The 14,131-nt window shown below is 50.0% G+C and overlaps 5 protein-coding genes across 5 annotated transcripts; 3 read left to right on the top strand and 2 right to left on the bottom strand.

The window, feature by feature from the left end:
• Positions 1 to 2,026: 2,026 nt before the first annotated feature.
• On the top strand, positions 2,027 to 4,850 carry BDW43DRAFT_308360 (uncharacterized protein; the record flags this gene model as incomplete). Its single annotated transcript, XM_032046485.1, has 3 exons — positions 2,027 to 3,966; positions 4,048 to 4,161; positions 4,211 to 4,850. 3 exons carry the CDS (start codon positions 2,027 to 2,029, stop codon positions 4,848 to 4,850), a joined length of 2,694 nt encoding a protein of 897 aa, XP_031903519.1.
• A 1,173-nt stretch (positions 4,851 to 6,023) lies between these two features.
• Positions 6,024 to 7,562, top strand: BDW43DRAFT_298238 (glycosyl hydrolase; the record flags this gene model as incomplete). Its single annotated transcript, XM_032044529.1, has 1 exon — positions 6,024 to 7,562. One exon carries the CDS (start codon positions 6,024 to 6,026, stop codon positions 7,560 to 7,562), a length of 1,539 nt encoding a protein of 512 aa, XP_031903518.1.
• A 1,787-nt stretch (positions 7,563 to 9,349) lies between these two features.
• BDW43DRAFT_308358 (polysaccharide lyase family 1 protein) lies at positions 9,350 to 10,658 on the top strand (the record flags this gene model as incomplete). The annotated part of the gene is made up of 4 exons (XM_032046484.1): positions 9,350 to 9,693; positions 9,742 to 9,867; positions 9,932 to 10,028; positions 10,098 to 10,658. The coding sequence occupies 4 exons, from the start codon at positions 9,350 to 9,352 to the stop codon at positions 10,656 to 10,658; spliced, it is 1,128 nt and encodes a 375-aa protein (XP_031903517.1).
• A 449-nt stretch (positions 10,659 to 11,107) lies between these two features.
• Positions 11,108 to 11,769, bottom strand: BDW43DRAFT_308357 (flavin reductase family protein; the record flags this gene model as incomplete). The annotated part of the gene is made up of 3 exons (XM_032046483.1): positions 11,108 to 11,365; positions 11,438 to 11,467; positions 11,530 to 11,769. The coding sequence occupies 3 exons, from the start codon at positions 11,767 to 11,769 to the stop codon at positions 11,108 to 11,110; spliced, it is 528 nt and encodes a 175-aa protein (XP_031903516.1).
• Positions 11,742 to 13,519, bottom strand: BDW43DRAFT_267450 (acyl-CoA thioesterase). The gene is made up of 2 exons (XM_032041001.1): positions 13,266 to 13,519; positions 11,742 to 13,207 (listed from the first exon to the last, which is right to left on the bottom strand). The coding sequence occupies exons 1-2, from the start codon at positions 13,377 to 13,379 to the stop codon at positions 12,416 to 12,418; spliced, it is 906 nt and encodes a 301-aa protein (XP_031903515.1). The 5' UTR covers positions 13,380 to 13,519; the 3' UTR covers positions 11,742 to 12,415.
• Positions 13,520 to 14,131: the final 612 nt, after the last annotated feature.

Genomic DNA, 14,131 nt, shown 5'->3' with positions numbered 1-14,131 from the left:
TAAAAGAGCTAACTCTATATTTAAATATATTCCCTATGTTAAATTTATGGCCAGAAAAATTAAGGAATACGATATCTAGCTGGAAGGCATATATAATATGTATTTGCAAGTCAGATTCACAGGTGATAAGTGCCGGTTCTATAAAATGTTGTGCCACTCCCTTTTCACTGCGCTTGTCCCCGACAACAACCTTGACTTTACTACACCCCTCCCACTAGCGATCGATACGATCACTCATTTCCAACCATGTCAGCTGGCCAATGCCCCTCGTTCCATGGCGGTGGGGGCAAATTTATCGCCTCTTGAAGATCAGTACCAGAAGGAGTTCTACTGTTGCCTTTTTCCTGTATTGGATGGCCACTTGATAATGTCACCCGAGTTTATAATCGACACAGGGCCAAAGGGTGGCACGACCGACTTCCTTATCGCTGGGAAGAAGTAGGGGGTTAGAGCTTCTCCGAGAACGTGGTCGGCTGGTGGAACATATGAGAAGGTTTGAAACAGGTGGTCAAAATATTATAGCATGATACAATCAGGGCAAATGGCACAATATAATGTTCTAGACTTTACAAATATGGTATCAAAAAAACCTCGCCCAGGTAATACCTGCCTTGTATATATTTTGCTTAACATCTTCTCTAGAGTATAAGGGCAAACTTTACCACGTTGTGTTTTCTGAAAACGACTAAGATATTGTTGGAATTAATACCTCAGATCTAAGCGTCGTCAAGTCTTTCATGTTGATAGAGCGTGCAACTCCAATTGTTTAAAATAGGTTAACCCTCTATTGATTCATCTTGTGATTGTATCCAGGTGATTTCCAGTATATCGGTACAGCCGGTTTACACTGCCTTCAGGCAACGTTTCCTTCACTCATCGACTTTAGATAGGCCGAAGAATATCTTACATCCATCGTCTTCGACACCATCATAACTCTTAACGCAAAACTGGTCACTAAAGGGGGAGCGAACCATATAAAGGAACGCTAAAGCGGTGGGCTACTGGGATTGTCGGCCTTGAAATACTCAAGCGATTATGTTTTGTTCCGTTTAATCTACGTTGTTAGTATCAATTGTATGCGTTGGATCCAAATCTCCCTCGATCCCTCTAAGGCTTTTGTCGAACGTAGGCAACTTATCGATTGTTTTACGTGGGGCTTGAAGCATTAGCTATTCTGTGATGAGAAAGGTTGAAGGTCGGAGAGGTACTTAGAAGAACGGCAGGCAAATTAAGGCCCTAAATAAACACATATTCTAAAACTGAGGGAGTAGAAAATTTGTATCAATTCACGGAGGTGAGTCTCAAGATCTCAAGACAGGGTGGGGGAAAAAATATCAGTTCAACAGCTGGCAAAACTGCCAGGGAAGGGCATTGGCAAGCAGAGGCGACGAAAATAGGGCACGGCCGCAATATCTGACCAGAAAGGGGCGGAAAAAGGCAGCGATTTTTGGAGTAGGTGGAGTGATGTGTCATGACGAGGTGAGTGTAGAATGTGAAAGGGGGACCTAAGAAAACGAAGTAGTTGGAAGTGAACAGCATTGGAAAAGCAAGGATACTTCTTATAGCTTTCTGGCAAGGTTAGTTGGCCCTAGCTGGCGTCATCTGTACCCAAAGAGGTGCGAACAAGCGTGTAAAGAGGGGGAGTAATGGACCCGTTCTCATCATGCGGAGAAAGCGATGATCGTCGCATTGGCGTCGGTTAAAAGGGTTAAAAGGGATTTAATAGTTAACCGAAGTATCAATTAATCAATGTGAGCATACCACTCTTACTCCGCACATTGATATCAATCGAGTCAACCGGATGAAGCGGTTTTGATTAGGGTTACAGCGAGATGTCTCAGAAAGCAATCTATCCTTCTGGATGAACTCGCCTCCGCCAATTATATTCGCAGGATTTTATGCAGGGTCAGGCCATTTGCTGCAGGATTTCGGCAAGTATATATCGCCAGGGGAAAAGATATTTGAAGCCAAGGTGTTCTCCCGGGGGGATGATAGACCTAAATGACCTACCTGCTGATCCTACACCATGGAGCTGCTGCGCTCCTCTATGTTCCTGGCGCTGATATCAGCGTCGGCCCTGGTCTGGGCTCAGAGCGATGACTTGGGAGTAGCAAATGGCTATACGAATCTAAAGACGCGCAATTTTGACCTCCAGCTTGTGACGGACGCTCAGATTCTGGCATCTCTCAAGCCATCGGGATCATCGTTCGACTTCTTACCGTCCGATTATCTGCCCTACCGAGCTGCTAACGGTCAATACCATATCGGCGACATCACCTTCCGGTACCGCGAGACAGGGGGTGAGGGATGGACCACAGGCGATTCCTCCCAGGCTCGCACTGTTGTCAAGTCTCTCAATGCCGATGCCCTTGCCACGGCAGACCTGAAACCCACACTACCGAGCGGTTCTGCGTTACAGGTTGTTCGCCAATGGCTAGACGTCGACGGGGACTTGGGCATGAGCTTTACCCTCACCAACACGGGCAATCGCAGCGTGGAAATCGGCAGTCTAGGCTTCCCAATTGAGGCAAACAGTATCTTTACAAATCGCACAGCCGATGAGGTGACCGCGCACTGCTCCCTCGTGGACCCTTACATCGGGCTCGATGCCGGCTACCTACAATTTACTCCAACGTCTGGACAGGGCCCAGCTTTAATCATTACGCCCTTGGCCAACACCAGTACCCCCTTCGAAGCTTGGCGCAACCTGGATGAGGTACCGGACCAGTACACGGGATACAATAGTCAGACCTTTGAAGGGTTCTACGAGTGGCAAACTCATTCGAAGGCATATGCCGAGAACGAATGGGCTACGGTGACTCCGTGGAACAAGCCAACCGCACGGAGCCTCAAGCCCGGCGAAACGACCACCGTCGGTCTTCGGTTCTCCGTAGTGAAGGATGGTGTGCGCAAGATTCAGAAAGCTGTCCAGGGGACAAACACCCCCTTGGCGATCGGAACGGGCTACATCGTTCCCCGCGACCTCACGGCACAGCTGTTCCTCTTTCATTCGGCCAAAGTGTCCGAGATCGTGTCCGACGACAAAGCCTTCGAGGTCACACAGCTTTCGCCCACCTCGATTGCCCTTTCTCCCACTGTGTCAGCCTGGGGACGAACCACAGTCACCATCACATATGCCGACGGAAAAACTCAGTCCGTTCATTACTTTATCACAGATGCTGCCCCGGATGTAATCTCCAAGCTCGGCAACTTCTCCACTACTGCAATGTGGTTCGACGATAGGCAGGACCCCTTTGGCCGAGCTCCCTCCGTCATCACCTGGGACGCTGCCACACAAGCACAAGTTCTGCAAGAGGCACGCGTTTGGATCGCGGGCCTGATGGACGAAGGTGGCGCCATATTTCTTGCGTCCACCATGAAAGAGCACGGCCTTCCCAACGCCGCGGAAGTTGCTAAACTGGAAGCATTTGCATCCAAAGTGCTTTTCGGCAGCATCCAGAATCCCGACTTTACCGTTCGGAAAAGCGTCTTCTTCTACGACCGGGATCAACTTCCCGGCTATACATACAGCGGTAATATCGACTGGGGAAACTGGTGGTCCTGGAATAAGGAAGCCTCGTACTCCACCGATCGCGCATATGACTATATCCACGTCATCGGGGCATACTGGTCGTTGTATCGCGCCGGTCGCGACAATCCTTCTCTCCTCAAAGTGCACCCATGGCAGTGGTATCTGGGCCAGGCGTACAATACGACAGTGGCCTGCTTCGCAACCGATTCCGCCGGGAATGGTCTAATTAGTTACTCTCGTCTGGGTCTTATGGGAGAGACCGTTGTCGGTGAGCTTCTGGCAGATCTTCAGCGGGAAGGCTGGACCGAAGAGGCCGATGCAGTAGAGACCGCCATGAAACTTCGAGCGGATGCATGGGACTCGCAGTCCGAGCCCTTTGGTAGCGAGATGGCATGGGACTGCACCGGGCAGGAGGGAGTTTACTACTGGAGCAAGTAAGTCAACCAACCCCCTACCTCCTCGCTCAACTGTTCGTCGCAAAATCTCCTTGTGCAGAAACACTGACGAGATCGAAGCTATTTCAATCTTACCAAGACGTCGACAAAGACCATCAATAGTATTCTGGGCCTCATGCCAACGGTATCACACTGGGGCTGGAATGGAAGCGCCCGGCGCTACTGGGACTTCATGTATCACACTCCGTTCCCCGTATGTCTCTGCGATGCTAAGAATATCCAGCTATGGTGGGAAGCTGCAGCGGATTGAACGCATGATCCATCATTATGGGTCCAGCCTCAACGCACTGCCCCTTCTCGCTCAGTTCCGGCGGAACCCAAGCGATACATATCTCCTTCGAGTCGGGTACGGCGGCATTACCGGTCCCTTGAGCAATATCCGGAAAGACGGTTCGATGTACAATGCCTTCCACTCATTCCCCGATACGCTCCGGGGCGATGATTATTCTGGAGACTACGGCCCTAGCTTCCTTGGAATGATCCTCGGCTCCGGCACGTATGTTGTCGATGACCCAGATGTTGGCACCATAGCGTACGGCGGCAACCTGGTAGTGGACGGCGAAACGGTCACTGTGCAACCGCGCGATGCAGTCCGACGGCGTGTATACGTTGCATCGATAGGCGTTTATGTCACAATCAGTACCGGCCAAATCAAAGAGTTTTCGTTTCCCGCCACGAAGCCAGGTTCTCTGGAACTACAGCTCGTCTCCTCGGTCTCCAACACGACCACGGCAATCGTATGGGTTGAAAGTCCCGGCACAAAGGACACGTACTCGGTTACCACCGAAGGGGAACAGACCAGAGGAGGTGTCAGGGTTAAATTATCCGACGGCTCCGTTACTGTTACGGTGGCCAAGGAATAGGTCGTGGGCATTATATGATGACTTGGCACGGCTTTCGTGGGTCATAGTTTGAGAACTCTCATATCCAACATCTGCTAGTTGAATTTCGAGATTCGAGTCCTGTAGCATAGCCAGAGTAATGTCCACGTGCGCGACATACCTCTGGGTTAGCACGTTTATCAAGACGAAAGTATGCAATTCGTAGAAGAACCTATTTACAGATTGCGCGAGTATGCAGTCAACTGGTGGCACGGTGGGAGTATTCTGTTGCAAATAGAGACAGCTGCGGTGAGTCTAATGTTTAAAGAATTTCCTCGTCTAGGATATATAGCGCCCTGTTGCTCACTGAATCATGATCAAGGGCCCAGTTCCTCTCCAAACATTGAAACTCGGCCGTTGATTTCTTATCCCATGCGCAGCATATTAAGCGACGGCATCCTCCCATGCCGGAGTACCATAAACCAGAATGATAGCTACTCATAGCTTCTCAGTCATAGTATTGCCCCGTAATCTGGCCTTGAGCGGACGATCGCAATCGGCATCTATGTCTCGCAGATTGATCTCGCCGGTTCTTCAGCCGGTACCCGTGTCCCCCTCGGTCGCTACAAGGAAAATTGATAGATCAGTGATGGCCAAAACGGGCAGAGAGCAGCTTATCCCAATAACATTCCGGTCGGGGCTGGTTAGGGGGACGTTTGCGGCCCGTCATCGTTCGATGTGATCTTGTGTGCATGTCTCAGGGACCAAAAGGGATGTTGATGTTCCTCTCGCTGCCTCAGGCAGAGACAGCGCCCACTGCCCCTCACGCCATAAACAAAATCCCAACATCAACCAAACCCTAGAGTAAAATGATATGATATTATGGAACTATCTTTTAGGTGCGTAGAAAATTCAACCATCTCTTTCCAGGCGCTACTATCTACACTGACAATGAGTTGCTTCGATTGGTGGGTTTGGGAAAAGCCGAAACCTCAAAACACGCCATTTTTCAGCCTGCCAGGAGGAATGGGAGCTGCAGAACTAGCTTAATAGCTCGGTCCAGTCGGTTAATTGTGTTTTACCCTCTGCTGAATCTTCCTCGGGGGTCCTTCCGTGGAAAACAATCGGTAGATGGGAACCAGTATAAAGATTGAATCTACTAGGGATGATGCTCGATCAACGGCACTATGGTCGGCTTCATCCGCTTCGAAAAGGATGCTTCTGTTGTTAATCGAATTGGCCTTACAGGTCACTGCTGTGGCAGCGCAAGTCGGTGATTCTTCACCCTTCTTATTCAGGTCTAAGGGCAACCCGATCTTATCCAACGGGTTGTGGTACTCTGGGGACCCTGCCCCTTTGGTCGTCAATGGCACGCTTTATATCATCACCGGACGTGATAGCGCACCGTCCAATGAATATGCCTTCGTGATGAACCAATGGGGGATGTTTGCCTCGTCGTCCGCGAAGCCCGAAGGGGGCGAGTGGACCTTGTATCCCGACATTGCCGACCCCCAGGAGCTATTCGCCTGGGCTGAATCCGGTAGTGCATATGCCGCGCAAGTTGTGCAGGGTCCTGATAGCCGATTCTACATGTACGCCCCGGTTACTCAAGCCGAGAGCACTAACCAAGATACCTTCGCGATCGGCGTTGCCGTCTCGGACGCCCCGACTGGCCCCTTCCAGGACGCCCACCCTTCAGGGCCGATCTTCTCACAGTCTGTGCCACCACCGGGCAATACGATTCAGAATATCGATCCCACCGTCCTGGTTGATGACGACGGGCAAGTGTATATCTACTTTGGAACTTTTGGGCAGCTTCTCGGATATCAACTTGACTCCGATATGGTCACGGTGAAATCGAATGTGACGCAAGTCACTAGCCTGACGGGATACTTTGAGGCACCCTGGTTGATGAAGCGACACAGTATCTACTACATGCTCTTTGCAGCGAACAATGCTGCACTGGATTCTCCTTGTACCCCGACCTCATACCACGCGTGTATAGCGTACGGAACCGCGTCCTCCCCCATGGGCCCTTGGACATTCCAAGATGTAATCCTTCCGATTGTATCCTCCACCACTTCTCATCCTGGCGCTGTCGAGTGGAATGGTGAATGGTATTTGGTGTACCACACTGCGGACGCGGTGGGAGGAGGCCATTTCCGGCGGAGTGTTGCCTTTGACAAGCTCGCCTGGGATGATAGTCAAACCCCTGCTAGGATAGATGTGATTCAACAAACCCTTGAACCCAGGTCACCGGCTCCGCCTACATATAACGTGGCACCCCAAGCGGTAGCAAGTTCTATAAATCCGACTCCTATTCAATACTGGGTAAAGGCCTTGAATGATGGGGTGGTCCGTGAGAACCCTCTCCCACCTGATTACTGGTGCTCCTACGACGCGGCGAACTCCCCCGAGATCAGCACGCTCGTTTATATTTGGAATGAGACGGTGCAGCTGAATGGGGCATCCATGGTATTTTTCGCCGATCAACCTGCCGGAGCGGACGTGGGCGTTGCTCCTCCTCAGGAATGGTATATCGAGTACAAGGACAACTCGGACACGTGGCAACGGGCCATGAACACCTCGTTGTATCCCCTAGAAGTGATTGATAAACCGGAAAGAGTGACATTCGAGACGGTGTATACTAGTGCGATACGCGCAATTTTAGTTGCCTCTGGTGCTAAGGGGCAATATGCTGGTGTTGGCGTGAAGGAGTGGGAGGCGTTGTCAACCACTCTGCACTTGTATTGAATAGCAAGTATCCTGTGTTGAACCTCTGTGTATTCAGTCATCCGTACAGTTAGACAATCCAACCGATGCTTTACTTACGTGGTTTTGGTGCGACAGCTCCCAGCCCTGATGTAAGGAGACACCACCTAGAGGGAAAGTTCACGCCATCTATGCGAAGTTCACCAGCATAGAGTCATTTTCTTTCGTCGAGAAGTGAGCAGTTATGCCGTTAGTTCATCCCATTGTAACTGAATATGTAAGACATTGATATAAGGGATCGCCATCTAATTGCCGTAAATGTTTGCCTTGCCAAATGTTTTGGTGGGCATGTAATCTATGGCCGAAACCCTCATTGGCCGGTGTTCAGTCACAGCCACAGTACGCTTGCAAAGGAGAATTGCTATATACCAAGTACAGTCATACGACCATTCAGTCAGTATGTCGATTCTGTGAACCAAGAAGACAAGATACTTGGGGTAAGTGTGTCCGGGCCGAATAGCTTCATCCGCCACACGTAGTGCGGTAAGCGGTGGTCTGGCACACTGTCGCTACGATAAGGGAACCACCTTGGTGGAGTCTCTCGCCAAATTCACCTGATCAGATCTGAGTAAACTCGTCTCACGATACATCCATAATTGATGTGATCTGAACCGTACAATACCCTGTCAGAAAGGGCAGGGGTAGTGTCAAACACTATCCCACGTAGGAATCCCCGACAGGCTGTCGTCATCGAGTATATTGAGATACCATCCCCTTAATCTCCTGAGTGAAATGTGCCCTTTGGAAACACATTCATCATAGACAAAAGTGGATGGGTTGATTAAATATCCACGTTTTATAACCATAACGGCGGCGACCACAAGACGCAACCAGACAACAGGGAGGGGGACGCCCTCTAATTGGATCAGCGTAGATTAAGAGATAAATTAAGCTTAAAAGATTAAACCGAATCAGCTTTACTTCTTGTCAATCCTGAATCCGATTCCGCAGCGGAAATTGCATGGTTCTTTAGTTTGGCGTTGGGGCAAGTGTGGACCAGCCCTAATGGGTCCCGACCTCACGGCAGAGAAAATGATCATCAAGCATACTTACTCTCTCTGCAACAGTTTCCCGGCAATCATGTTCATCTGCCAGGGCAGAATGACAATACACACTCTTACACAAGAAGAAGAGAAACAAAAAATAACATGGCAAAAAAAACACAGAAGGCAAGGTCGGGATAGACGGGGTAAAGGCCAATTTCTCTAATTCCAGTGCTGGGGCTGCCGCGTCATGCTGTTTCTTCTATCGGAGGACGTCGGATTCCACCAATAAATCGAGCACAATATGAGCCAAAGACATGCCCATCTACTTGAAACGACTATCTCAAACAACGGGTACGCCAATGCCGAACCGATATTTTTCCGGTTGGAAATAGTGGAGTTGTTTCATAGATGCTGACGATCACCTACCCAATCCAATGTAGACTCCGTCAAGATCGGCGAAGGCTTCACCATGTATAGTGGCTGGCCCATTCAGATGTTGATTCGTTCATTCCTTCTTCATCTGGCTGTGGAGGCTGTTCGAAATTACTCTATATCTCCCCACCCACTATGACACTCCCTAACAAGGCCGAAACGGCCATGGTGCTGGCGCTGGCGCTGGAGGAAATCAGATATAATAATGAGAGGTCTGCTGTTTTGGGAGGCTTCTTGTTCCCTCTCTCTCAACACACGCATTCTCACTACTGTCATTCTTTGCTTTCCTTTGTTGCCTTTCTTGCCGCTCTTTAATACTATCTCAATCCCTCACGAAAATAAACTTCCAGGATGAAGTACGCTGCTGTTCTTACGACCATTGCCGCCCTCGCCTCCCAGGCCTTGGCCGCTGGTGTCTCCGGCACCGCGGAGGGCTTCGCATCCAGCGCAACTGGTGGTGGCAGCGCCACCGCCGTCTACCCTTCCACCACCGACGAGCTGGTCTCCTACCTCGGTGATGACGAGGCCCGTGTGATTGTTCTGAGCAAGACCTTCGATTTCACCAACACTGAGGGTACCACCACTGGTACTGGTTGCGCTCCTTGGGGTACTGGCTCCGCGTGCCAGGTCGCCATCAACAAGGACGACTGGTGCACCAACTACGAGTCCAGCGCTCCCTCCACCTCAGTCACCTAGTAAGTGAGTTCCACGCGTACATCCCGAGTTTCTCTAATCCGTCCTAGCGACAACGCCGGTTCTCTCGGTATCACCGTCAACTCCAACAAGTCTCTGGTTGGTGAGGGTACCAAGGGTGTGATCAAGGGCAAGGGTCTCCGTATCGTCAACGGTGTTAAGAACGTCATTGTCCAGTACGTGACGAGCCATACACTCCATGCCCCCTACGAAGAGCAGGTATTGATCAGTTTTGTCTAGGAACATTGCCGTCACCGACATCAACCCTAAGTACGTCTGGGGTGGTGATGCCATCACTATCAACCAGGCCGACCTTGTCTGGATTGACCATGTGACCGTACGTCTTTTCCCCGATCTCAGATCATCGGGAAGAGGGAGTCCCAAGAACTGACCCAATCTCCCACAGACTGCTCGCATCGGTCGTCAGCACTACGTCCTCGGAACCGAGGCCGACAACCGTGTCACCCTCTCCAACAACTTCATCAACGGAGAATCCGACTACTCGGCCACCTGCGACGGCCACCACTACTGGAATGTCTACCTCGACGGCTCCAGCGACAAGGTCACCATGAAGGGTAACTACCTCTACAAGACCAGCGGCCGTGCCCCCAAAGTCCAGGGCAACACCTACCTCCACGCTGTCAACAACTACTGGAACGAGAACTCCAACCACGCCTTCGAGATCGGCACCGGTGCCTACGTCCTCGCGGAGGGTAACACTTTCGCCGATGTCACGGCCGCTGTCGAGAAGTCTTCCTTCCAGGGTGAGCTCTTCTCCGCCTCCAGCGACTCCGCCACTTGCAGCTCCTACATCGGCCGCGCTTGCAAGGCCAACTCCTTCACCAGCTCTGGCGATCTTGCCGGCACCACTGTCGACGTTCTCTCCAAGTTCAAGGGTGAGACCGTCGCCGCCGCTGACACTGCCAGCACTGGCCCTGCCTCCAGCGCTGGCCAGGGTAACCTGTAAATGGAAACACTTGCTGGGGCTTATATCCTTCCCGACGTGGGTGCGTTGAAGATGGCAGGGCAGAAATAATAGTGTCCCTGCCGTCATGGGGGTTATGTATTTAACTGTGTTAACTTAATTTCTATCTTGGCTTAATTTATATCATACTTGAAATAGATCAGGTTCGTGCGCATATACCATTGTCAGAGATTAATGATAGGATAGACGAGCACTGGCAAAGAACAATCAGTACCTTCTCTGAAAGATTCTACTCTATAGCCAAGGCAACATTTAGGATGGATCCACCTTATGCTTGGTACATGCTCTTGATTCACATTTGCCGAGCCTAGAAGGACAAACCTAACCTCCTGGTAGACCGGTAAATTATTCTAATTCACATTCAGTGCAATTCAAGACAGCGATGGTTGGCAAGAAAGTAGCGTATGTAGTAAATAGAGCCTCGAAGGTCTCTACTTGTTGGCATTTTTTTCTTTCTCATTTTCCTCATTCTTCTTGTGGTTACGAGTCGCATTGCCCTCCAAACCATATAAAACATCCGCCGACATGTTGGGAACTATCATTTCGAAGGTATCCCGAGTCACAGCGTACTGGTAGTAGCCGCAGCGAGTAATTGGCTGTGTCTTCTTAATATCGAGCGAGCCGTTCGTGAGCACTTCATTCCCAATATGGACCCCGATAACCTTGCCAATGGCAATATCCACGGTCCCCTTAGGTGGATTTCCCGGTTAGCGGACGGTGGTGTGATACTCGCATTCGAACTTCACAGGGGACTCTCTCACCATCGGGACTTCGATGAGAGTTGGCCGTTCCTTGGTGACGTTGCACAGCTCGAATTTGTCCGTGCGGGTGTCTGCTCCCCTGCGATATTAACCGCTTCCCGGACGTCCCAGGTGGCCAGGTTCCAGGCAAAAGTTCCAATTTCTTCGGCGTTTACCACCATATCCTTACGGTCGCCGGTAGCGGTCTGGTTGGAAGAAAACATGACATATGGTGGGTCAAAAGTCAGATTATTGAAACGAGAGTACGGTGCGAGGTTGCATTGCCCTTTCTTATTCTTGGTGGAAATCCACCCAATGGGCCGTGGGATACGCAGGCCTACAGCAGAGTCCATGTCAGCGTGGATAGATTCGATCGCTCGGCAGATCACCGGAGATCGTTGTATGTAACTTGAAGGGGTCATGAGGAAGACCATGCTAGGTAACACCAGGCTAGTAGAACATCTTAGAGTAGGAAAAGTATGGAGTATATAATAACGGACTGATGTAGTAGTGCAAAATAAATTGATGGATAGTTTGTATGTCCAGAGAGGCACTCTTTCTGTCTTATAGTAGGGGGGAAGCATAATATCATCCTACTGCAATGTCGCCAAAACGCTTCATAGGCGTCGATCGACAGCACCTCCACGGATAAAGCGGCAATCGTGGTTGCTAGAAGGCTACATGGCCCGGTAGTTGCGAATGAATGACCTTGATGTCCTTCTCTCTTTCTCTCTTTCTGTCCCTCTAGGGCTTCGGAAGGAACTTCGAGGGTCCGAGGATCCAAGCGACCGAATATACTTTTCCAGCCACTGCATTTCTTAGATTTTACTCAAATATAGGAAGGTATAAGAGAAGAAACCGGTGCGACTATGTAAAATCAATTCCTGGAAAATCATCATTAATCTATACCTTACCAAACCCCGAAAAACCAAAGAAGTCCCCCGAAGAATAAGACAGGTCTATCATACAAAAGCCAATGTGTCCTCTATATACTCTATTCTACGAAAATCCAGGGAGACGCATCTTGTGAACATAGTCTTCCATGAGCTTCTCTTCCTGGTCAATGAAGGGTTGCACAATGGTCAATCCCCGGTCAATCTCGGCCTTCAGGCGGTCCCACTCGTCGGACTTGCTATCGGCAGTCTCCTTCCTTTGAGCAGCAGCGCCATTGGCGTGTCCATTCGCATGACCATTCGCAACCCCGGTCGAGTGACCGTTGACAGCACTCGTGTCGAGCAGAGGAGTATAGCCCGCAGCTTCGAATGCATCCTTCGGAGGAACGGTGTACCGGCCCTTCTTGAGCACATATTTGCTGATCGACACTGCCAGTAACCTCTTCATCAAAGCCTCGTTGTTTTCGTCCGGACACTTCTTTGATGACCCCTTGCTCGGCTTGAGGAAATAGGTGACGATGTAGATCCACTTCTGATCGAAACTGGCAATGTGCGATTGCACCTCGTACTTCATGTAGGCCGGAATCTCTCTCTTGAAGTTGGTGTAGACGCTGCCAAGGATGAAACCCAGCAGACCCTTCTTACCTTCCGCCCCCAAGTTCTTATCCAAGAGCGCGGCGCCTTTCACCACGAGACTGGACATCAGAGCGGTCCGGGACACGTCGAGGTCGGAGAAGTAGGTGGAGTTGGACTTGTGCATGTTGAAATCGAGTTCCATGATCGGGGCACGGGAGAAGATGCTGACGGGATTCAGGATCTCGTTCGAAGGGCGAGGGGGTTGTTGCACAGCCGGGGTGATAAGGTAGCCATTTTTGAAGAAGTAGCGGTACACCCGGATCTGGGGAGACTGTCAGTGAACTGATCTGATCTCCATGATTAGCAGGGGATACACGTACGTGCCAGACGATTGGGAGAGTCTTCAGGTTCAGCAAGGCAAAGAAGATGGCGGCCGCTTTCCAGAAGCCGACCGACTGCCAGAGGGAGGAGAGACAGGATTGTATGGCCTCCATGAGGATTTAATCTAAATTAGTGTATTAAAAAAGAAAGAAAACTAGTAGATACACAGAAAGGACAAAGGATCGGTCTATCAATTCAATTAGATATATGGATGATCTATGATACAGTTAAGGAAAGATTCCAGAACTTGCAGAAAAGGGAACCTCGGCATATCGGAAGTTGGTCGCCCGGCAGCCAGTCATGGCACGCAAACCCCTTTGAGTAATCAGATCTCGCCATTTCCCAACATCCGTCGTTGGGGCAAATTTTTTTGAAAATCTTCCACTTCGAGATTGAAATCCGCTCCCATCCACGTGACCGGGTTCATCACCACTAGCTAGTTAAAGATTGTATGACAGCTGTCGCGTAAAATGATCTTTAACTAAAGTCGATGCGAGAGCACTTAATCCACAACTTATAGTAGTTTATAGTACTAGTAATGGACCCGACATCTGTGTGTTCTTCTAGCTTTTATATGCCTACATTGCGCAAATAGCCCCAAAAATATATAGTAACGGTTCAGACAAATCTCCGACATATGCAGGGCCACGACCCACTACTATAGTGAGGGTTTCGGTACACAAGTTCAATAGCTATTTGACATCTTCATAGTTCACCTACATGAGCCGTTTGTATTAGAGTGGTTCAAATACGCAGTGTTTATCGATAAGCTACTATACTATAAGTCCTTCAAGTTGCAAGGAATACATGAATAGGGTCTAGACTAATAGGGGCCTGAGGCTATCAATTGCTGGCGGGCTATACC

Source organism: Aspergillus alliaceus (assembly GCF_009176365.1).
Source record: "Aspergillus alliaceus strain CBS 536.65 unplaced genomic scaffold BDW43scaffold_8, whole genome shotgun sequence".
NCBI lineage: Eukaryota > Fungi > Ascomycota > Eurotiomycetes > Eurotiales > Aspergillaceae > Aspergillus > Aspergillus alliaceus.
The sequence above is the reverse complement of the archived record's forward strand: the minus strand, read 5'-3'. Positions and strand labels throughout refer to the sequence as shown.

Bases quoted from the DNA above. Each gene is read 5' to 3' on its own strand.
- BDW43DRAFT_267450 (XM_032041001.1), bottom strand. From the start codon at position 13,379: ATGGAGGCCATACAATCCTGTCTCTCCTCCCTCTGGCAGTCGGTCGGC. The intron at 13,208-13,265 runs GTACGTGTATCC...CAGTCTCCCCAG, and splicing joins CTCTCCCAATCGTCTGGCAC to ATCCGGGTGTACCGCTACTT.